Here is a 24565-nt window from a genome sequence, read left to right on the forward strand (position 1 = left end):
CCTGTGAGACTGGATGGTAACCTGTTGGCATGTGAAAACTGTGTCACTAAGAAATCTTTCTTCCTCAGGCTAGATAGCTCTGAGGAAGAAAGAAGCGTAGGATATACAGAGTCACTGAGCAAAAGTTGGTAGTCCGTTGGCCTCTGCAATGGCCATTTCTTACAGTATAACCATAAATGACATTTTAGTGACCACCTTTGTCCTACAGTTTCTGTTCTTCACTATGCTGTAGTTAGCGCTTGGAAATATAGTAAATCAGAAATCGTTTTTGGCCTTTTTTGTTTGGCAAAAGATGTCTGGTTCTAAGTGGATGCCTTCATCTTTTTGTATCTTGTGCAGGTACTGTCATTGTTAAGAAATAGATCTTACAGCCGGGCACGGTGGCTCATGCCTGTAATCCCAGCACTTTGGGAGGCCGAGGTGGGTGGATCACAAGGTCAAGAGGTCGAGACCATCCTGGTCAACATAGTGAAAACCTGTCTCTACTAAAAATAGAAAAGTTAGCTGGACATGGTGACGCATGCCTGTAGTCCCAGCTATTCGGGAGACGGGCAGGAGAATCCCTTGAACCCGGGAGGCAGAGGGTGCAGTGAGCCGAGATTGCGCCACTGCACTCTAGCCTGGTGACAGAGCAAGACTCTATCTCAAGAAAAGGAAAAAAAAAAAAGAAGAAGAAGAAGAGAAATAGATCTTAAGCCGAGTGTGGTGGTTTACATCTGTAATCCCAGCTCTTTGGGAGGCTGAGGTTGGAGGATCACTTGAGGCCAGGAGTTGGAGACCAGCCTGGGCAACATAGTGAGACCCCATCTCTACAAAAAATTTAAAAATTAGCTGGGTATGGCGGTTTACACCTGTAGTTCCCAGCTATTTAGGAGGCTGAGGTGGGACGATCACCTGAACCTGGGAGGTTGAGGCTGCGGTAAGCTGTGATCGTGCCACTGCACTTCAGCCTGGGAGACAGAGTAAGACCTTGTCTCAAAAAGTAAAAATGGATCTGAACAGGTTATACCCCTATAAGCTTAGGGTTATAAGCTACTTATGTGAGGACTGAGTGAGACAGTAGATGAAAATCACTTTATGAAGCATAATGTACCATTTGAATGTGAGGGTTTTTGGTTTTTGCTTTTTGTCTTTATATTAGTATTATTCAAAACTTTAATTCTCTCAGAATTGAGTCTTCCCCCAAGTAAAGATTAACAGGGGAGAGAATGTTAGGATGTGGGGCAGGAGGCTCCTCGGCTTAGACTTTCTTTGATATGATCAGGATCAGGTACAACGAAGGTAACTAACCATTGGTGTAATGGATGCCCCTGCAGGAGGGAGCACTGGCAGCTGCTGGGGAATTTGAAGACTACGGTGGAAGGCTTGGTATCAGCCAACAGCCCCAACGTCTGGTCCAAGTGTGGTGGCTTGGAGCGGCTTTGCAGGGACATGCAGAGCATCCTCTATCACGGGCTTATCCATGACCAGGTACGCAGAACTCCTTTTTTTGCCATATTGGCTGACTCACTTGTTGAAAAGAAACAGTCACATTGGCAGGAAGGAGATGAAGGCCACTAGTCTGTGAACTCCTGAGAGCAGCTGTGACTTAATACATAGTTTTTTTCTCTACAGAACATTTCACGTAGTGTCTGATGTACCGTAGATGATAATGGAATGAATAAATCACTGAGTAGGACAGCAAATCAGCAACAAGAGATTAGGTTAGCTTATAAGTTTCCTGTTGTTGCTATAACGAATGACGTAACGCGGATTTATCATCTTGCAGTTCTTGAGATCAGAAGTCCGGAATGAGTTTCACGGGGCTGAAACCAAGGTGTCTGCAGGGCCTCACTCCCTCTGGAGGCTCTGGGGGAGAATCCATTTCCTTGCCTTTCCAGCTTCAGTAGGTTACCTGCATTCTTGGCCACTTCCTGCATCTTCAGAGCCAACAGCATAGCACCTTCAAATCTCTCTCTGCCCCCTTTTTTGTTTGTTTTTTGAGACAGAGTCTTGCTCTGTCACCTAGGCCGGAGTGTGGTGACGCAGTCATGGCTCTCTACAGCCTGGACCTCCCGGGCTCAAGCAGTCCTCCCACCTCAGCCTCCCAAGTAGCTAGGGCTGCAGGCGCCTGCCACCACAACCAGCTAATTTTTGTATTTTTTGTAGAGACAGGATTTTACTATGTTACCCAGGCTGGTGTCGAATTCCTGGTCTCAAGTGATCCTCCTGCCTTAGCCTCCCAAAGTGCTGGGATTACAGGCATGAGCCACCGAGCCTGGCTTTCTCTGCTTTTACATCCCTTTCTCTCCTTATGACCATTCCTACCTCCCTCCTAAAAGGACTCTTAAAATTACATTGGGCCCATGTGGATAACCCAGTATAATTGCCCCATCTCAAAATCCTTAATTTAAATACACCTGCAAGGTCCCTTTTGCCATAAAAGGGAACATTCACAGGGTCTGGGAATTAGGATGTAGACATCTTGGAGGACCGATCTTAGCCAACCACTGCCAGGAAGCTTTTTCTTCTGAATATTAGTTTTGGTTTTAAAACCATGCTGTTTTTTTCAGAAGTAGGTAGGATAAAGGAAGAAAAACGGCCAGCCAAGGCAAAAGTATGTTCCCTTATTTCTGACTTTCATGCATGAAATGTTTCTACAGAATGAGAAGGTGGCCAGGTGCGGTGGCTACGCCTGTAATCCCAGCACTTTGGGAGGCCAAGGGGGACAGATCACTTGAGGTCAGTTCAAGACCAGCCTGGGCAACATGGCGAAACTCTGTCTCTACTAACATTGCAAAAATTAGCCGGGCATGGTGGTACACACCTGTAATCTCAGCTATTCAGATGGCTGAGGCAGGAGAATCACTTGAACCCTAGAGGCGGAGGCTGCAGTGAGCTGAGATCACACCATTGCACTATAGCCTGGGCGACAGTGTGAGATTCTGTCTCAAAAAAAAAAAGTACTTTCCTATGGGAAATCCTTTTACCTAGAAGACAGTGTGTTCCAGTGATAATTAATTGCTTAAGCACGATAAGATTGGTGTAATTAGAATTAACGTCTCTTTCCTGAAACAAAATAAGCAGTTCTTCCTGTGATTCTTTTTGGATTTAGAATTTTCATCTTGTTCCCTAAATTTAGATTTTTGTTATTACTATCTTTACTTCAAATTAGTAATAGGAAGAAAGAATTATGCACTTCCCTTGTAGGGATAGTGAGACTTTATCCTCAAAATATATGTGAAAACTAGCAGGCATAAAAGTGACTACGGAAAAGAGGAGTTAGTGGTTAACTCATGTTAACTACAGCACGAGCAGTGAGTAGGGAGTGTGGCTCAGGGTAGAGCCAGGCCGCCTGGATTTAGTCTGCAGCTCCTTTGTGCATCTGCTAACCTTCACGAGCAGTGAGTAGGGAGTGTGGCTCAGGGTAGAGCCCGGCCGCCTGGATTTAGTCTGCAGCTCCTTTGTGCATCTGCTAACCTTCACGAGCAGTGAGTAGGGAGTGTGGCTCAGGGTAGAGCCAGGCCGCCTGGATTTAGTCTGCAGCTCCTTTGTGCATCTGCTAACCTTCACGAGCAGTGAGTAGGGAGTGTGGCTCAGGGTAGAGCCAGGCCGCCTGGATTTAGTCTGCAGCTCCTTTGTGCATCTGCTAACCTTCACGAGCAGTGAGTAGGGAGTGTGGCTCAGGGTAGAGCCAGGCCGCCTGGATTTAGTCTGCAGCTCCTTTGTGCATCTGCTAACCTTCACGAGCAGTGAGTAGGGAGTGTGGCTCAGGGTAGAGCCAGGCCGCCTGGATTTAGTCTGCAGCTCCTTTGTGCATCTGCTAACCTTCACGAGCAGTGAGTAGGGAGTGTGGCTCAGGGTAGAGCCCGGCCGCCTGGATTTAGTCTGCAGCTCCTTTGTGCATCTGCTAACCTTCACGAGCAGTGAGTAGGGAGTGTGGCTCAGGGTAGAGCCCGGCCGCCTGGATTTAGTCTGCAGCTCCTTTGTGCATCTGCTAACCTTCACGAGCAGTGAGTAGGGAGTGTGGCTCAGGGTAGAGCCAGGCCGCCTGGATTTAGTCTGCAGCTCCTTTGTGCATCTGCTAACCTTCACGAGCAGTGAGTAGGGAGTGTGGCTCAGGGTAGAGCCAGGCCGCCTGGATTTAGTCTGCAGCTCCTTTGTGCATCTGCTAACCTTCACGAGCAGTGAGTAGGGAGTGTGGCTCAGGGTAGAGCCAGGCCGCCTGGATTTAGTCTGCAGCTCCTTTGTGCATCTGCTAACCTTCACGAGCAGTGAGTAGGGAGTGTGGCTCAGGGTAGAGCCAGAGCGCCTGGATTTAGTCTGCAGCTCCTTTTTGTGCATTTGCTAACCTTCACGAGCAGTGAATAGGGAGTGTGGCTCAGGGTAGAGCCAGGCCGCCTGGATTTAGTCTGCAGCTCCTTCGTGCATCTGCTAACCTTCACGAGCAGTGAGTAGGGAGTGTGGCTCAGGGTAGAGCCAGGCCGCCTGGATTTAGTCTGCAGCTCCTTCGTGCATCTGCTAACCTTCACGAGCAGTGAGTAGGGAGTGTGGCTCAGGGTAGAGCCAGGCCGCCTGGATTTAGTCTGCAGCTCCTTTGTGCATCTGCTAACCTTCACGAGCAGTGAATAGGGAGTGTGGCTCAGGGTAGAGCCAGGCCGCCTGGATTTAGTCTGCAGCTCCTTCGTGCATCTGCTAACCTTCACGAGCAGTGAGTAGGGAGTGTGGCTCAGGGTAGAGCCAGGCCGCCTGGATTTAGTCTGCAGCTCCTTCGTGCATCTGCTAACCTTCACGAGCAGTGAGTAGGGAGTGTGGCTCAGGGTAGAGCCAGGCCGCCTGGATTTAGTCTGCAGCTCCTTCGTGCATCTGCTAACCTTCACGAGCAGTGAGTAGGGAGTGTGGCTCAGGGTAGAGCCAGGCCGCCTGGATTTAGTCTGCAGCTCCATCGTGCATTTGCTAACCTTGGGCAAAATGCTTAACATCTTGGTGCTTTGGTTTTCTTACCAGTAAATGAGGTAGTATCTATCTGTCTTACCTGCAGGGCTGTTATGAAGGTTAAATGAGTTAATGTCCGTAAAAGCATTAAGAGAACTGGAAGAGCTATCCAAGTATGTGCTATGATGGGGAGGAGGACACAGTGACTCATTAGAATTTTCCTCCTAGCATCCTAGGACACATCCAAGAAATATTTATAAAATATTGTCATATTTAGAATGCCCTTTGAGTTTTACTTTATAGATACCTTGTTGATGCTTATGAATGGTAGTTTGATTGTAGCTTAAATTTTTACAATGTAAACTTTATTGGTGTTGAGTTTCTTTTTCTTTACGTGCTCAAAAACTAATCAGCTTTGAGTTTTGAAATAAGTAGAATCTAGTAATACTCAAAGGTTTCTGCTTTCTCTTCGGCAGTTACTCCATTTGCAGTATTTTAAATAAATTTTGGTTTTGGATAAAACTTGAAGTGAGTCATTGGGGTTTGGTATCCTCCTATTTTAAAAAAAATCAGACCTCACAAATACAGAGCTAATTGCGTGTTCTCAAACACTCACGTCCCTTGTCAGGGCCTAGTATAGTTCCTTGAACTCTAAGCTCATCTTTCTTTTTTATCAGAATTTATTCTCAGTTAGCAATTACATTGGAAAAGAGCTAATCAACTAAATGGTATTGAAGTATGTACACTTGTCTGGGTGTGGTGGCTCATGCCTATAATTCCAGCGCTTTGGGAAGTTGAGGCAGGAAGATCACTAGAATTTTGAGGCCAGGAGTACAAGACCAGTCTGGGCAACACAGTGAGATCCCTATCTCTGTAAAAAATTTAAAAACTAGCTAGCCATGGTGGTGCGTGCCCATGGACTCAGCTACTCAGGAGGCTGAGGTGAGAGGCTTGCTGAAGCCTGGGGGGCTGAGGCTGCAGTGAGCTACGATTGTGCCTCTGTACTCTAGCCTAGGTGTCAGTGAGATTCTGTCTCAAAAAAAAAGCAAACCCAAAACAAAAAAAAGTACCATTCTAGGAATATCAAGGCAACGTTGTATAATAGATTGACAAAAGTCTTTAGAATCTATTAGAACCTAGATCAAAATCTAGACTCATTGCTCAGGTCCATGGGAAATAAAGTGACATAGCAGTTAAAATTGTGGACTTTTGAATCAGACTGCTCACATGTTAATCTTAGCTTCACCATTAACTGTGCGGTGCTGGGCAGATTATAACTCTTTTGTCTTTATTTCCTCTTTTTTTTTTTTTTGAGGCTAAGTCTCACTCTGTCGCCCAGGCTGGAGAGCAGTGGTGCAATCTTGGCTCACTGCAACCTCCGCCTCCCGGGTTCAAGCGATTCTCCTGCCTCGGCCTCCCCAGTAGCTGGGATTACAGGCATGCACTACCACATCCGGGTAATTTTTGTATTTTTTTTTTTTTTTTGAGATGGCGTTTCGCTCTTGATACCCAGGCTGGAGCGCAATGGCGCGATCTCGGCTCACCGCAACCTCCGCCTCCTGGGTTCAGGCAATTCTCCTGCCTCAGCCTCCTGAGTAGCTGGGATTACAGGCACGCGCCACCGTGCCCAGCTAATTTTTTGTATTAGTAGAGACGGGGTTTCACCATGTTGACCAGGATGGTCTCGATCTCTTGACCTCGTGATCCACCCGCCTCGGCCTCCCAAAGTGCTGGGATTACAGGCGTGAGCCACCGCGCCCGGCCTGTATTTTTAATAGAGATGGGGTTTTGCCATGTAGGCCAGGCTGGTCTCAAACTCCCGACCTCAGGTGATCCGCTTGCCTTAGTCTCCCATGTTTCTTCACTTGTAAGATGAGAAGGTAACACTACCACTCACCTCAGGGTTGTGCTGAGAATTAGATGAGATAATTATGAAAAGCATTAAAAAACATAACTGTCAGTCAATTATTAGGGAATACTAACTTTTTTCAGCCTTGCCCTTTTCATCTATAAAAATGAGGATAATAGTATTTAGTTCATAATATAAATAAAGGTTGATGGAAAAATTAAATGAAATGGCATGCAAATTTGCCTAGCATTGTTTGCAGCACAGAAGATATGTTTCTTTCATTTTTTTAGTTTCCAGTTAGCTGTAGTCCTCTGAAAAAAAATAAGAACACTGGGATTTGCAAAACACATCGACCCACCAAAATCTGATTTCTGTCCTTACCACTAGTGATCTTACACTGCGATTTAAATAAAATGAAATCCACATTATCAAATCCAGTGAACATTTCTTCTTTAAACATCATCCTGTGTTCAACACTGTGGCCATTGTCATACCTTGACTTGTATGACATTATTTTCTGGTGTTACAGAGACATTGCCCTACCTCTGTGACCATCCTCAGTTTCTTTCCAGGGAATTCCTTCCTCTTGGAATTTTTTTTTAATGGAATTCTGCCATATGCCCTTCTGTCGTCTTACTCTGTGTGCTTTCCTGAAGCGGTCTCATCCACTCGGCTTGCACCCTCTCTCAGCCATTGACGATCCCCACCTCAGGCATCTGCTGAACTCTAGATCCAGAGGACCACCTGTCTCCTGTACATTGCCATCCGGCTGTCTGTCTTTCAAGGCTGAGCACAGTATGACCAAAACTAAACTTGTTTTCTCTCATGAGATTGCCCTTCTTCTTGATGTTCTTTACACTTACTTGTGGCATTGACCTACTCAGTCTCCCAAGTCAGAAAGTTGGGAATCATGCCAACATGTTTTACAGAAAAGAAACACAGTCAAGTTTCCCAGGCTGCTGACCAAAATAGTTACCAGATTAGTGGTACTGCTATTCAGTGGGTCAGATACTTGTGTCCCAATAGCGAATGGGTTCTTTTTTCGGCTTTGTTACTAATATTAAGCTGTCATCTAGAGTAATCACTTAACCATATTACAAGACAGTTTCACCATCTATGCCTCAAAGAGAAATGTAAGTCAAGTCAGTGAGACTCTCAAATGAAAGATGCTTGATAAATGCACAACACTATTCACATATCTTGTTATAGTTATTAAAAGTGATAATATCGGGCCAGGCACAGCGGCTCATGCCTGTAATCCCAGCACTTCAGGAGATCGAGCTGGGTGAATCACCTGAGCTCAGGAGTTCAAGAGCAGCCTGACCAACATGGTGAAACCCAGTCCCTACTAAAAATACAAAGTTAGCCAGATGTAATAGTGTGCCCCTGTAATCCCAGCTACTTGGGAGGTTGAGGCAGGGAAATCGTTTGAACCCAGGAGGTGGAGGTTGCAGTGAGCTGAGATTGCACCGTTGCACTCCAGCCTGGGTAATAAGAGCAAAACTCCATCTCAAAAAAAAAGTGATAATATCTGTGAAAGTATCTGGTCATCAGAATGAAAAATATCAGAGTTTATGGTCATCTGCAAAATAGCAGTAGTATTTTTAATTTTTTCGTTTGTTTTTATTTTATCTTCTGTCTCTCCTTTTTTACATTCCTCCTGTCCTTCTGAGAACCCCAGTAGTGATCATAATCAGAAGCAGAGCGAATCAGGCAGATTTGTCATATGTACACACACACACTTAGCACCTGCTGGCTTTAGTGGGAAGAATCAAAAACAAAAGATCCATGCCAGTTTCCTTGCTGCTGTTCTGCCTTGTAAAGATCTAAGAATTAAAGTCCGTGTCAAGAACTTGTTTTTCCCTTTCATTTCCTCCCTTTGAAAGATTAAAGCTTTGAAAGGTTTCAGGCTGCTGCGTCATCACGGAGCTATTCTTGGTGTTGTGCCCTGGTTGGGAGGAGGGACTGATACAATGATTCATGCTGGTCATATCCCCTCTGTGCTTTCAAAAGGATGTGTTATGGAATGTGAGTTGTATTTTTAAAAAACCACTCAGGACCTTCGGAAAGCTGTAACATCATGATCATATTCTTAGAGGGATCTCATTTTTCTTGCATGCATCTGGGCTACCTTTTTAGTCCTTCCATAAGGCAAGGCATATTTGATAGCCTCTTTTCTGTTGCTTAGAAATGTGGAGACATTTAGTTCCTGAGATTGTTCAGCTGAATAGGAGAAGTGAAAGGATTTCCCCTTTTGCCACCATCAAGAAACAACTAGTTCTTGGCAACATAGATAGTCCAATTTAAAAAAATCAATAATAATAAAAAAGACCTCTGTGGTTTTTTGTTGTTGTTGTTAATATGTAAGTAATATATTTTCTTCGTTAAAAATTCAGAAAAAAACCAAAAAGACTTTAGAGGAAAGTGAATACCACCCATAATCCCAACACTAACCAATAATAACCACTCTTAACGTTTAGGTATATTTTCTAATTTTTTCTATGTATTTATGTGTTTTTTTAAAAAATATCAAGGTTGTATTATATATATCACTCTATAACTTGTTTTAAAAATATTTAATTTTGAACAGTATATTTTACATAGCTAAATAAGCAAAAATATAAAATTGTGTATAGTGAAAAGTCTTGCTCCCTTCTGATCACATAGGAAACTATCATTTACTATTTTCCTTACAGAGAATTTTTTTTTCATTAAAGAAAATTTTTTTAGAGATGGGGTTTCACTGTGTTGCCCAGGCTGGTCTCAAGCGCCTAGTTTCAGGTAGCCTCCCACCTTGGGTTCCAAGGTGCTGGGATCACAGGCATGAGCCACTATGCCCAGCGCTTCCAGAGAATTTTTATGATCATAAAAGCAATCACCAATAATTTTATTTGCTATACCTGCAAGTTTTTAAATGTAAATAATAGCATACTGTAGTAACTATTCTGCATCTTTCCCTTTTCACTTAATATATTTTGTGATTCATCCCAAATCATTACATAAAAAGCTGCTTCATTCTCTCTTAGAGCTGTCATTTTATAATATTCCATTGTATGTATGCACCGTCACTTATTTAGCCAGTCCCCTGGTGAATGGGTATTTAGATTGTTTCCAGTTATTTGCTATGAGTTAACAGTACTTGTGTATAGATCATTTTGCCCTTTACCATAGGATAAATTCCTATAATTCTTAGATTAAAGGGTATGTTCATTTGAATTTTGATAGCTACTGCTAAGTTGTTCTCCAGGAATTTATGTATATAAATACCCTTACCAGAGGCCAGGTGCGGTGGCTCACGCCTGTAATCCCAACACTTTGGGAGGCCGAGGCGGGTGGATCACCTGAGGTCAGGAGTTCAAAGACCAGCCTGGCCAACACAGTGAATCCCAATCTCTACTACATATACAAAAATTAGCCAGGCATGGTGGCATGTGCTTGTAATCCCAGCTACTCGAGAGGCTGAGGCAGGAGAATTGCTTGAATTTGGGAGGTGGAGATTACAGTGAGCTGAGATTGCGCCACTGCACTCCAGCCGGGGCAGCAGGGCAAGACTCTGTCTCAACAACCATGCCTGTAATCCCAAGACTTTGGGAGCCTGAGGCGGGTAGGTCACAAAGTCAGGAGTTTGAGAGCAGTCTGGCTAATATGGTGAAACCCCGTCTCTACTGAAAATACAAAAATTAGCTAGGCATGGTAGTCTGCACCTGTAGTCCCAACTGCTCAGGAGGCTGAGGCAGGAAAATTGCTTGAACCCGGGAGGTTGCAGTGAGCTGAGACCATGCCACTGCATTCCAGCCTGGGAGACAGCGAGACTCCATCTCAGGTGGAAAAAAAGAAAAGTAAAGATTACACTTCTCTTAGCATGAAAAGGTGTTATAAGAGTCATGAAATGGAATAAGCCTTAAGATTGTGTGGTGTAAAAAATAAAAAAATTGAAAAAGAATCATTAAATTTTTTCTCTGTGACCTTTTTCCTATTTTATTCCCATTTTCAGTAGTCTTTTCCTACTGATTTATAGATGTTCTTTATTTATTGAGGAAATCAGTCCTTTGTCTGTAAGAGGAGTTGCAAATATCTTTTCCTAGTTTGTCTCTTGACATTTGTTATGGTGGCTTTTACTGTGCCAAAATAGATGACTTTTAGTAAGTCAAATTAATCAGTTATTTTATGACTTCTCTTAGGTCTTTGTGTGATACTTAGAAAGGGCTTTTCTACTCTGTGATTTTTTTTTTTTTTTTTTTTTTGAGATGGATTCTTGCTCTGTTGCCCAGGCTGAAGTGCAATGGTGTGATCTTGACTCACTGCAACCTCTGCCTCCTGGGTTCAAGCAATTCTCCTGCCTCAGCCTCCCGTGTAGCTGGGATTACAGGTGCATGCCACCACACCAGCTAATTTTTGTATTTTTAGTAGAGATGGGGTTTCACTGTGTTGGCCAGGCTGGTCTCAAACTCCTGACCTCAAGTGACCTGCCCGCCTCGGCCTCCCGAAGTGTTGGGATTATAGGCGTGAGCCCCTGTGCCCCTTGCTCTATGATTATTAAGAATGTTTTCTCATGGTTTCTTCTGTTGCTTTTATGGTTTAGTTTTTTACATTCAAATGGTTCCATCTGTAATATATTTGGAATATATTTAATTTCCTATGCATTTGTATACATTTCTTGATTTCTATTCTGGTGTGTTATTCTCTATTTATTTGCCATCATCACTCAGTTTTAATACAGTAGCTTTTTGGGCTGGGCGTGGTGGCTCACGCCTATAATCCCATTACTTTGGGAGGTGGATCACCTGAGGTTGGGAGTTTGAGACCAGCCTGACCAACATGAAGAAACTCCATCTCTACTAAAAATACAAAATTAGCCGGGCGTGGTGGTGCATGCCTGTAATCCCAGCTGTCAGCAGGCTGAGGCAGGAGAATCACTTGAACCCAGGAGGCGGAGGTTGCAGTGAGCTGAGATGGCGCCATTGCACTCCAGCCTGGGCAACAAGAGCGAAACTCCGTCTCAAAAAAAAAAATGATAATATGATAATATTATGGTAGTGGGTAGTTCCTCGCTCTTACGGCATCTGTTGGTGGTGGTGGTGGTCTTTTTTCCCTCAACACGCAAACATTTGTCCTTTTATTTACCCTGTGAACTACCACATCATTTTTTGATAAGAACAGGAAAAAACTTCTGATGCAACATGATCTAGATTATTAAATGACTCATAAAGTGAGGGAAATCAAGAAGTGATAGCATATATAACTCAAACATTTTAGTTTAAAACATAAATTTATATCTTTTCAACATCTTAGGATATTGGGTCAAAGCCTGTTCTGTGAGTACGGGCCCACTGATGGAGTCCGTATCATCTTTCTAATGTAAACTGTGCCCATAATACATCATATGGAATTTACAGTTTCAATTTATTTTGTACTGAGCCAGCAATTTTAAAAATCCTGTAGTATGAATATAAAATCTTCATTTTTAGTTCTCCCCCTAACTTCTGAAGATCGTCTTACCTCCATTTAATTTGATATCAAGTCTTTACAGTGACTTGCCTTTGTTGAAGAAGGTTTTCAGAGCATAGTACTCAGTGTTTCTAAATACAGTCCTTTCCTCAGTGCACATAATCATTACTTTAAATGTGAGATTATAACAAGTACAACTGACGGGAATAGGTATGGGAACAACAGTAACTGATTCTCGTAAGCCACAACTCAGTTGGTGGCAGTAAAAGTGCATGATTATTCTAGAGAATTATCTGTACCAACTTGAGTGCTGCGTTTTCAAGGTCAGGAAAATTCGAAAGCCTCTCTCTCTCTCTCTCTCTCTCTCTCTCTCTCTCTCTCTGTCTCTCTGTCTCTCTCTCTTTCTCTCTCTTTCTCTTTTCTCTCTCTCTTTCCTCCCTCCCTCCCTCCCTCTTTCCTTCCTTTCCTTCCTTTTTTGTAGAGACAGAGTCTGGCTCTGTCATCCAGGCTGGAGTGCAGTGGCGTGATCTCGGTTCACTGCAACCTCCACCTCCTGGATTCAAGCGATTCTCCTGCCTCAGCCTCCTGAGTAGCTGGGACTACAGGCGCATGCCACCACGCCTTGCTAATTTCTTTTCTATTTTAGTAGAGACAGGATTTCACTGTGTTGCCCAGGCTGGTCTCCAACTCCTGAGCTCAGGCACTCTGCCCGCCTCAGCCTCCCAAAGTGCTAGGATTACAGGTGTGAGCCACCGTGCCCGACCTACTGTTCCAGCAAAATAGAGCATTGCTCTTTTTTTTTTTTTTTTTGAGTCTACCACCGTAGTCTTCTTTTTTTTTTGTAGCTTTGCTTTTAATATGTATATATTACATACATGAGTGTACCCTCATTTACAGTACCCTACTGATAAATGTTCAAGTTGTTTACATATAGGCTGGGTGAGGTGGCTTACACTTGTAATCCCAGCACTTCGTGAGGCTGAGGTGGGTGGATCACCTGAGTTCAGGAGTACGAGACCAGCCTGGCCAACATGGAGAAACTGTTTCTACTAAAGATACAAAAATTAGCCGGGCCTGGTGGCGGGCGCCTGTAATTCCAGCTACTTGGGAGATTGAGGCAGGAGAATCACTTGAACCCAGGAGGCAGAGGTTGCAGTGAGCCAAGATTGTATCATTGCACTCCAGCCTGGGCAACAAGAGTGGAACTCTTGTCTCCAAAGAAAAAAAAAACCAAGTTGTTTACATTTATATATTTTTTCATTTTTGCTGTTATAAAAAATGTTAAACATTCTTTTTTTATGTAGAGAAATTGATTAATAAAATTTATCCCTCTATCTGTCCCTTCATGATTTGCACTTTTGTACCAAGACCTGCTGATCAGAATTTGCATTCTTTTTTTTTTTTTGAGGCAGCCTGTTGCCCAGGCTGAAGTGCAGTGACTCCATCTTAGCTCACTGCGACCTCTGCCTACTGGGCTCAAGTGATTCTCCTGCCTCAGCCTCCTGAGTCCCCAGCTAATTTTTGTATTTTTAGTAGAGACCAGTTTCACCATGTTGACCAGGCTGGTCTGGATCTCTTGCCCTCAAGTGATCCCCCCGCCTCAGCCTCCCAAAGTTCCAAGATTACACACATGAGCCACCATGCCTGGCTTGATTTGCACTTTTGCTTCTAACTCAGAAATCCAATATCCTTACTTTTCTTAGTGGACTTGTAGTTTCTTTATTCCTATGTAACTCTTTGATACAGCTGGAATTTATTTTGGTATATGATTTGAGGAGAATGCCGAAATTGATCTACTTCTAGCCAGCCAATTTTCTCAACAATATTATCAATTTTTTCCATTTTTTTCCCAAACAAAAAAGTTCATTTAAGTGTTTAAGTTAATCTAAAATTTTGTCTGAAGAAAAGAAACCAATTTTAGATGCTTTTCACTTAAACATGACATAACCAGGAGACATGCTGGAGTTAGTATCCCACTGCTGCCCAGCCCTGGCCACTTAGTATCCTCGGAACCAGAGACCAGAATCCCTGCCACACTACCGCCAGGGTACTAAGGGTCTTCGTGATGTTTATTGTCAAAAGAGCCTGTGCATCTGATGCTTCAGTTCTCACTTCCACCTTCCCAGCATAGAATTGAGGAGAAAGACTTTGTTTACAAAGAAGCACCCCTGACTTTTGAGGTGGTTTTTGGATCATATATTAAGTTCTGATATATCTTAAGGTCTGTTTCCAGGCTATTTATTTTGTTCCATTGATCGATCTGTGTCTCTTTTTTGTTTGTTTTTTAAGACAGGATCTCTCTGTGTCGTCTAGGCTGGAGTATGGTGGCGCAATCTCAGCTTACTGCAACCTCTGCCTCCTAGGCTCTTGTGATCCTTCCACCTCAGCCTCCCGAGTAGCTGGGACTACAGGCACGTGCCACCATACCTAGCTAATTTTTTGGATTTTTAGTAGAGTGGGGTTTTGCTGTGTTGCCCAGGCTGGTCTCAAACTCTGGGCTCGCGCGATCCAACCACCTCGGCCTCCCAAAGTGCTGAGTCTGCAGGCATGAGCCGCCATGCCTGGCCTGGTCTGTCTCTTGATACTTGTGCTAGCTCTATATATTTTTAATCATTTTGGTGTTAGTTTTAATCCCTACCTAGTAGTCTCAGAAAAGATTATCAAAAACAACAGTTGGTTTGTTATGATAGAAACATTTTGCATGTTTAGGCCTATTCCAGTGCCAGCCTGTTTTGTCTGGGTCTGGCCATTTCTTTGACTCCACTAAAAACATGCATCTCTGGCTTTTAACAAATAACTCTTTTCCAGTTTTAAGAATTATTTTTTAGGAAGCAGAATGGTAGAGAGAAAGGAGCAGAAAATATATTATTTTCAGCAGGATACAGTGACTCATGCCTGTAATCCCAACACAAGTGACCCAAGGTGGGTCGATCACTTGAGGCTAGGAGTTTGAGACCAGCATGGCCAACAGTAAAACCCCTGTCCCCACTAATAATACAAAAATTAGCCAGGTGTGGTGGTGGGTGCCTGTAGTTTTAGCTGTTTGGGAGGCTAAGGCATGAGAATTGTTTGAACCTGGAAGGCGGCGGTTGTAGTGAGCTGAGATCATGCCACTGTACTCTAGCCTGGGCGACAGAGTGACTGTCTCAAAAAAAAAAAAAGAAAAGGAAAACGTATTATTTTCACTGTATACCTTATATACCTTATGCATATGTTACCTGTTCAAAAGAATGATTAAAATCATCTTTAACAATTATTCTTTAAAAGGGTAAACATAAGTCATGTGTATGTATTCCTTTGTGTGTGTGTGTGTGTATGTGTGATAGGGTCTCACTCTGTTGCCCAGGCAGGAGTGCAGTGGCACAGTCATGGCTCACTGTAGCTTTGACCTCCTACGCTCAAGTGATTCTCCCACCTCAACCTCCTGAGTAGCTGGGACTGAGGCACGTGCCACCACTCTGGGCTAATTTTAAAAATTTTTGTAGAGTTAGGCCAGTCTACCTGGACTCAGGCAGTCCTCCTGTTTCAGCCTCCCAGCGTGCTGGGCTTACAGGTGTGAGCCACCACACCTGGCCTCTGTATGTATTGCTGTGATTGCTGCTGAGAACCTTTGATGAGGCAAGGGAAGGTTGTGCTGTTTTTTCTCTCTTTCAATGCTAACCCTAGAACTAGATTTGGTTCAGAATGGAAGTGATCTGCTCATTTTGTGTGTTCCCTCAGCAGGTGTGCTGCCGCCAGACGGATTACTGGCAGTTTGTGAAAGATATCCGGTGGCTCAGTCCCCACTCAGCCCTTCATGTGGAGAAGGTAACCGTGAAAGAAGAGCTGGTAGGGCAGTAGGTCTTCATGGTCTGACGCTCTGTCAGAAGAACCTTCTAGGCTCCAACGATGGAATGTGTCAAATTTCCCATCAACTGAGGAAAGGAAATTAATTATCCCTTTAGGGACCAACTTGGTTTTCTTAAAAAAACAAAAACAAAAACAAAACATGCAAACCCATTGGCCTAGGCCACTTTTAAAGTTTTGTTATTTTCAAAAAATCTGCATATATGGGACCCAGGGTAAAGCTTTTCAAAGCATTTCCCTTACCTGTCTCAATTTAGTTCTCAGGTCATTAGGCCTCAGTCTTGCGTGTCTACCAGGATGTATGTTTTGACTCCTACCCCTTTGCTTCCCAGTTCATCAGCCTGCATGAGAACGGCCAGAGCAGTGCTGACAGTGTGAGTGAACACGCCATTGCAGAGCTGTGGCTGCAGCACAGCTTGCAGTTCCACTGCCTCTCAGCGCAGCTCCGGCCCCTACTCGGGGACAGACAGTACATCAGAAAGTTCTACACAGGTAGGTGGAGGCCACTGAGGACTCTTGCTGTACTTCCTCATCATCACCCACCTCACTACTCCTCTGTCCCTCCTGTTTTTCACTTGATGCCATAGGAATTCTATGCAGAAACACATGTCCGGTCTTCCCTCTCACTTCCCAAGTGAAACACAGTCCAGCTTTATGTTAGGGTCATCCCCACCGGCCACGCAAGCACAGACCGGTAAGAGTAACCATCATTTACCGGGAGTTTCCTGCGTGCCAGTCCCTGCTGTGCGGTGTCTCCACAGCGGCTCTGAGGGTTGGGTATCGGGACTACTGTTTTCCAGTCAACAAGGCCAAGGAGGTTCGGTGACCTGGCCAGAGTCACTCAGAGCCAGGATCCAGATCTGCACTCTTCTGACTTGGAAGCCTCTCGCCCTGGCCACTTTGCTATACTGCACGTTCCTTAGCCGCCTCTCTTTGTTCCTGATTTCCCTTCACCCTGCAGTGGCGTGACTCCTCCTCATTCATCTTACCCTCCCTCTCCCTCCTTGAGTTTCTCCCACGGCCTCCCTGTTGGGCTTTATCACTGTGGTAGCTTTTCTCTCCCCAGATACTGCTTTCCTGCTAAGTGACGCTCATGTCACGGCCATGCTCCAGTGCCTGGAAGCAGTGGAACAGAACAACCCTCGCCTCCTGGCTCAGATTGATGTGTCCATGGTAAAGTGGATGAGGAATTATCCATGTCTTTGCTGGGTCCCTGGATCTCAGCATGATATGACCCTCTACAGCAAACTGTTTTTTCACTTAGGCATTTTTGTGAGCCGAAAGGCTTTCATTTTTAAAAATGCTTGGAGAAGAAGTACTGTTAAGTACTTATTGAAGTAGAAAGTCTAAGCTTAGGTCTTATGCTTAGCAGACCTAAGCTGGGGAGTGGGGAGGTATATTTTGCTAAATGCTTAGTATCCTTTGAGGAAGTACCTCCTTAAGCCTTGAAAAGATCTGGGGAAAAGAGGGATGGTTCTGAATCAGGGGTAGGGTTTACTGTCGGACCTTCAGACCTGGCGTAGCTTAATGTTACATGAGGTCATTTTTTTCATGTTTTTTTTTTTCTTTGATGTAAAGAAAATTTTATACTACAAAGAAAAAATGTTGTCTAAAATTAACTTATCCCATCACTAATACTCCAGTTAGTGCCTTAACTAGAATGGAATCAGCATCCCCACTTCTTATAGAAGAGGATCACCTATCTGTCCAGATTCTTTTAATTTAATTAATTAATTTATTTATTTCTGAGACAGTCTCGCTTTGTCGCCCGGGCTGGAGTACAATAGTGTGATCTCAGCTTCCCAAGTAGCTGGGATTGTAGGTGTGTGCCACCACACCCAGCTAATTTTTGTATTTTTAGTAGAGACAGGGTTTCACTATGTTGGCCAGGTTGGTCTTAAACTGACCTCAAGTGATCTGCTCACTTAGGCCTCCCAAAGTGCTGGGATTACAGGCGTGAGCCACCGTGCCTGGCCCCACTGCATACTTTCCATGTGCATGGTGCTATGTATAATACATGGATCATCTCATTGAATCTTCATAACTCTTTTAAGTGGGCATTGATCTCATTTTATAAAGGAGGTTGATGAGGCACAGTGTAGATAAGTCATCCAAAGTTTGAACCAAATAACTTGCAAATCCTCAAGGCCTGGATTTGAACCCTAGTCTGTCTGACCTCTGATTCCATATGCATGTTTTTTTGTTTTGCTGCCTTTGTAATAAAGTGCTCCTGATTTGACAGCTAGAAGGATTCCAGTGCAGAAGTTGTGGTTTCAAAGTTGTGAATTACATACTGTAGTGGAGGTAGTCTTGCTGTATCTACAGGCTGTGGTTAATCTCCAGGCTTACTGCCAAAGGTAGCTTCTACCAGCATTTCTGCAGTACTGAGTGCCCGAGGCCCTCGGTCCTTAACTCTGACACATTTTTTGGTTTTGTTTTGCTTTTTAGTTTGCCAGAAAGCATGAGAGCCCACTCCTGGTGACAAAAAGCCAGAGCCTGACAGCCCTGCCCAGTTCCACATACACCCCTCCAACCAGCTATGCTCAGCATTCCTACTTTGGGTCCTTCTCCAGCCTCCACCAGTCCGTGCCCAACAATGGCTCAGGTATGAGGGCAGGAAAAGGTGGTCATTACATTTATCCCAGCCACGGAAAGTAAGAAGAGTTTGTGGGTGCTCATAGGCTTGGAATTGAGCCTTGGGTTGGTACAGTTTGTCTTAATAAGGGACATCTTTAAAAGTTACATAGTGACTAGCCTAAAATAATTCAGTAGAATCATTAAGTCACAGAAGAGAGAGATGTTTTTAGATTCCCCTGGGTTTCTAATCCACATTGCCAAGAAGGCATTTTAATACTAGGTAACCGATTGATTGCCAATCATATGCTAGGCTCCGTTGTATTCAGTTTGTATGCGATACCCCATTGAGCCTTCAGATAGTCCTCTGAGGTAGATGATATTTATTACTGCTCAAGTTTCAGACGAGGAGTGCATACTGATAAGCAGTAAAGCCACTGTCTCAAGAGCCCATACTGTTGACTTAGCTGCTTCTAAATAGTTTTATACTTTATTTGACTTGCCTTTTCTGAGGTGACGTCATGTCCTGGGCACCCAGTAACAACAGGAAGTTTGGAACTTAGCTGTGAGGAAGTCCTTCATACATACTGCAGGATTCCACCTCACCTTGCTGCCCTTACCATTTCATTTTATATTCTAGAAAGAAGATCTACTTCCTTTTCACTCTCTGGCCCTCCACGGAAACCTCAAGAAAGCAGAGGGCACATCTTACCAGCAGAGGATCAAACCGTCCAAGCCCCGCTGGTTTCGGTCTCTGCACTAGCCAGGGATTCCCCCTTGACCCCAAATGACATGAGCTCCAGTACTCTGACCAGCCCCATAGAGGCATCCTGGGTCAGCAGCCAGAATGATTCCCCCAGTGATGCCAGTGAGGGGCCTGAGTACCTGGCCATCGGCGACTTGGACCCCCGAGGCCGGACTGCCAGCTGTCAGAGTCACAGCAGCAATGCCGAGAGCAGCAGCTCCAATTTGTTCTCCTCCAGCAGCTCCCAGAAGCCAGATTCTGCTGCGTCTTCCTTAGGGGACCAGGAAGGAGGTGGGGAGAGCCAGCGGTCCAGTGTCCTCCGCAGGTCCAGCTTCTCAGAGGGGCAGACACTCCCCGTCACCAGTGGAGCAAAGAAGAGCCATATTCGCTCCCATTCGGATACCAACATCGCCTCCAGAGGAGCTCCAGGTAATGAGGAACCCCAGCTGCTAGTTAGCAACGTGGCCTCCTGAGTTGAGAGTGGAAGAGAGGGTTTGTTATTGGGACTTTTCAGATGGCAGAAAGAGATGTTCTGTTTCTGACACCGTGACATCTGTAATGAAAAGGAGAAGTTTGTGACAAAGTCCGATACTCGAAATCTCTAAGTATGTTTATGTTTGTTTCTTTACACATTGCTAAATATTAAATGTTTTCCTGGATTCTTTACTAGTTTAGTAACATCAGAGGATAGCGTGACTCATCACAGTTGGCATTTTAAAAGTATCTCTTGGATCAGGGCAAAGTATTAATTAGCTTTAAAAATAATCCCATTAAATTCTGTCTTTTCCTGTGACATCTTAGAAGTTTGGTCAGGGTGTAATAATACCAATGCGAGAGAGGTAGAATGATATTGGGGTTTTCTAATTAAAACTAAGGATACAGTGAGTGTAGGGTGATACGATCTAAGTAAGTGGGGCTGATGGCTGCGTCACTGATTCAGGCTGCGAGGCAGTCAGATAAGGAGGCCCTGGCCGCTGGGACCTCCCTCACCAAATCCCAGCTGATGGCAGGGGCAGCCTACACGTGGGGATGGTGGGTCTCCTTGCTTTTGCCACCGTCTTCGCTGGGTTGTGGTATCTGGCAGGCTTTGGTTGGGTTTTGTTTGTGGTAGGATCTCTAGAAGAGCGAGTATAGCATGGAGCTTTGTGCTCAAAGCCATTCTGGGTCAGGAAAACCCCAGAAATAAAATATAAAAATAAAATACAAAAAATTTAATGACCTAAAAAAAACCAGTTTTCTTTAGCAACTGGAGATACCGTTGCTTTCTCTTTGTAATTTCTAGAAAGGTGAGTGCTAAGGGCCTCCTCTGAAACCTTCAGAATTACAAACTTTTGTCTTTGTTTTGCTCAAGAATGTGATTTGGCTTGTTGGAAATCTTTAGGAGAAGAATCTCCAAATCAAAGCCTGTCTTCCCATGAGCTTTCGTAGATGTGAAGATTACTTGGGTTAGACCCTCACTTCACATCTCCTGCCGCAGGCCTGATGTCCACTGTACTCTAAGCCACTGGCCTTTGAGCATGTAAAACTTCCCTGCCCCCATTTTTGAATCCGTGTGGATTCCAGAAACCACGGTAACCTGCATTGGAAAAGGGAGCCAGGGAAAATGTGTGCAGAAGGGTCTGAAGAAACATGGCTCATGAACAGCTTCTTGTAAGAGTCCCTCTTCCTTCACAACTGGGGTTCCCTCTTGGGAGTTACATCCCCACTTCTGCTAGGTAAAATTTAGGATGCTCTTTTTCTCTGTATCCTCATTTGCTCTGTCTGGACTCTCCTCTGCGCCTGTCTGTCCACCTCCAGGAGGCCCCAGGAATATCACCATCATAGTTGAAGATCCCATTGCAGGTTTGGGAATCGGTCCTCGACCTCTTTGTTCTGCTCTGTGACCACCTTTCTTAGTTCAAAATGTTATTCAGTCTGGTGTCAAATCAAGTCTGGCTAGTCTGGTCTTGTTGTGATGCTTGGAACTGTCTTTAAAATGGTACCAGTATTTCATATGATGTGTTTTCTGCACACAATTCTGAATGCCTCATTCAGTCTTTCAACAGCTTCTGGAAGGCAGAGTCAAGACTTATCAATTCAGTTTTGCCCAGAGGTGAAACTGAGGCCTGCTGTTTGTCTGGGGCATCATGATGAATCAGTGGCAGAATGTTTTTTTATTTTTTTTTAATTTTTTACTTTTAAAAAAAAAATTTTGTAGAGACAGGGTTTCACCATGTTGCCCAGGTTGGTCTTGAATTCCTGGCTTCAAGTGATCCTCCTGCCTCGGCCTCCCAGAGTGCTGGGATTACAGGCATGATCCACCACACCCGGCCCAGGGTTTTTATTATAACTGAATACTTCCTATGGATGACTTTATTTTCCTTGAATTAACACCAGAATGTATTTTATCCCCTTTCTGTGGTCTTAGATAATTGCATGTTTGGTTTTTTGTTTTTTTTCCCCTCTCCTGGAGTTCCCTGTTTTTTCCTTTTTCTTTCACCTGTTTTCATTTCCCTATAAATCCCTGCCCCCCATTCCAGGTATTGCCTAGGATTTTTCTAGTGATTTGAGTCTGTTTCATTGGTTTTCATGATGGTGTTCAAACAGACTTGTGCTCGATCCTGGGTACCATAATTCATGGAGATTAACACTGGAATGTGACTGCCAGGCAGAGTAGTGAGAGGGGACTGAGAGCTCTGGCTTCCTGGAAATGGGTGGGGCCGTTGAGTATGTTAGCTTGGAGAAGAGATGGTGGAAGAGGAATAAAGTCTGTAGGACCATCATTAATAGCATTGTTATGAAGGAGATAAGAAATTGTAAGAAGGCAGATAGCAAGTGAGTGTAAGGAAATTCTAAGAATTAGTTAAATGGCAACATCAGGGGGTAGCGAACTCAGTAAGTAAAGGCTGAATGGCCACATGGTGTAAAGAGGTAAGGTCATGGTGGAGTTTGTGTTGTGTGCTGTTTGGGAATCTCAAAGGGCCCTTCCAAGTCATGGATTTTTACCAAGGCATCATGGTGACCACCAGTTTGTCCTCAGTTCAGTAGGGAGGAACAGAGCCCATGGCCAGGGATACCAGAAGTCTTTGAGCCCAAGAAGAACACAAAATTGTCTCTTTCACAGAGTAGCATTTCTTGTGAGAGGAGCAGCCGGCAAGTTGGCACCGTCTGTCAGGGAAATGGGTTAGATGCAGCTCGATCATTCATTCTCCCACAGCCTCCTGCCCATTTTCCAAGCACCCACCTGGCTTTTCCACCTGCTCTTCCTCTGTGGTCCTGGAAATGTTGTGTTTCCTTGTGAAGAGCATTGGTTTCTCACTCCTGCGAGCCCTGCCTGCTGCTGTTCTCCCCTCCCAGCTCTCACTCCTCTTGTCCTCAGGCGTTTTCTGTTTTGCTAGCCTTCCCTCCCTTACTGCTTCAATAAGGACGGGCCAAGCCCTGTAACTGAGCCCTTTGGTTACGAGGCCCTCTTCCTTGGCTTCTCCAGCATTGCCTTGATGCTTCTTTTTAGGACATGGCTGAACTTTGTCTTATTTCCTTAGTGAATGTAAACCTTCTGATGCTACTTTAAAACCTAATGTCAAGATGTCAGAAAAGCTTCAGTACACTTGTCTTTGTTTCACCATCTAAACAGTTTTCTAAATTGGTTTGTCAAGAGGATGAAAATTGGCTGATATTCCTGTAATGTTTGGTTGAAAGATGTAAGGAAAGAGAAGCACATTTCCTGAATCCATTCTGACGTGACTCCTTCTCACCTTCGTGTCGCCCGTTCTGGGTCCCGCCTCTTCCTTTCCACTTAGAACGGGCCGACTTCCCATCTCCTTCCCTCCGTGTGTTTCTGTATCCTCGGGCCGTTCCCTGTTGCTGTGCCACCTCTCTCCTGCTTGGGAGGGCTTTGGGAAGGGGAGCAGTCACATGTGGAAACTCCAGAGTCGGGAGTGTATCTGTTGCTCACTTTGTATGTGTGTCCTTACTCCCTGGTGGTCGCTGTCCTTAGAATCCTGCAATGATAAGTCGAAGTTGAGAGGCTCCTTGCCCTACTCTGGTCAAAGCAGTGAAGTCAGCACACCCAGCTCTCTGTACATGGAGTATGGTGAGTACTAGGAGGGCCGGGGCTAAAATGGTATCTTTTCTTTGCTCACCCCTGGTGCCTGCTAAGCTCTGGGCTTGGGGGTTCGTCTCAGCTCTGCAGAGGGTACACACTGTTAGAGTCTCAGCCGCCCTTTTGTCACTTCCAACCCCTGTGCTAGAACTTGCACTGCTCTGCCATTTCTCTTGGGCCTCTCTGACTTAGGGGTTCCACCCTCTCTTACGCTCTGGGTGTTAGCGTCAGGTATGTCGGTCGGTCCAGATGACATGGCTCTCTGAGTGGATGAGATGGACCTTGAAAAGAGGCCTTGGAGTATCTGCACTTAATAACCAGAAGACAGACTCTCCATAGAAATCACGGACAGGAGGAAGCCTTTTGTGTCCTTTTCTGACTCCCAGCCCAGAGTTTTAAACTTTTATTTATTTTTCGTACGGTATGAGGGAGAGCACGTTCTCTTTAACTTTAGATGGTAAAAGGATTCTCTTGGCTTCTCTCTGTTTGTTCCACCATTTTCCAGCCAAGAGTCTTAGTGCTCTGGGATTCCACGAGTCCGAGAAGTTTTTTTTTTTTTGGTTTTTTTTTTTGAGACAGCTCTTGTTGCCCAGTCTGGGGTGCATTGGCACGATCTCAGCTCACTGCAGCCTCCACCTCTTCAGTTCAGGCAGTTCCCTGTCTCAGCCTCCCGACTAGCTGGGATTACAGGTCCCTGTCATTATGCCCAGCTGTTGTTTATGTTTTCAGTAGAGAGGAATTTTCACCATGTTGGCCACGCTGGTTTCGAACTCTTGACCTCAGGTGATTCTTCTGCCTCGGCCTCCCAAAGTGCAAGAAATTCTTTTAGAAGGTAGACATCTTTTTCCAACCTCTAATTCCCAGTTACCTGGGAAGACTTGGGAGCATCTTTAATGCTAAAAGCTTATGACTTCTTGAAGAAGCTTGGCTGTTTCAAGTCCAAGCTTTTTACCTCCACGTTGCATTTCCTCACAGAAGGCAGTCGGTACCTGTGCTCAGAAGGCATGTTCCGGAGACCGTCAGAAGGACAGTCCCTCATCAGCTACCTCTCTGAACAAGACTTCGGCAGCTGTGCAGACCTGGAGAAGGTGGGAACCCTGGGGGACGA

The 24565-nt window shown here is 44.6% G+C and overlaps 1 protein-coding gene across 7 annotated transcripts in view; it reads left to right on the forward strand.

Moving 5' to 3' along the window:
- Positions 1-24565, forward strand: part of RUBCN (rubicon autophagy regulator) — a 75308-nt gene that overhangs the window by 29854 nt on the left and 20889 nt on the right. For 4 of the 7 annotated variants that reach the window (XM_064360071.1, XM_064360072.1, XM_064360073.1 and 1 more), the window contains exons 2-10: positions 1317-1470; positions 15932-16018; positions 16390-16549; positions 17124-17230; positions 18506-18662; positions 19272-19799; positions 21168-21218; positions 23353-23448; positions 24433-24545. In XM_064360071.1, the coding sequence (XP_064216141.1) occupies positions 1432-1470; positions 15932-16018; positions 16390-16549; positions 17124-17230; positions 18506-18662; positions 19272-19799; positions 21168-21218; positions 23353-23448; positions 24433-24545 (1338 nt within the window). In that variant the 5' untranslated portion in view covers positions 1317-1431. Of the gene's footprint in view, positions 1-662; positions 796-1316; positions 1471-15931; positions 16019-16389; positions 16550-17123; positions 17231-18505; positions 18663-19271; positions 19806-21167; positions 21219-23352; positions 23449-24432; positions 24546-24565 lie in introns of those variants that run through there. The other 3 variants (XM_064360074.1, XM_012443187.2, XM_012443188.2) reach the window with 3 other exon arrangements.

The sequence above is a fragment of the Aotus nancymaae genome, unplaced genomic scaffold (genome assembly GCF_030222135.1).
Source record: "Aotus nancymaae isolate 86718 unplaced genomic scaffold, 86718_ANA_hifiasm-v0.15.2.pri h1tg000038l, whole genome shotgun sequence".
NCBI classification, from domain to species: domain Eukaryota; kingdom Metazoa; phylum Chordata; class Mammalia; order Primates; family Aotidae; genus Aotus; species Aotus nancymaae.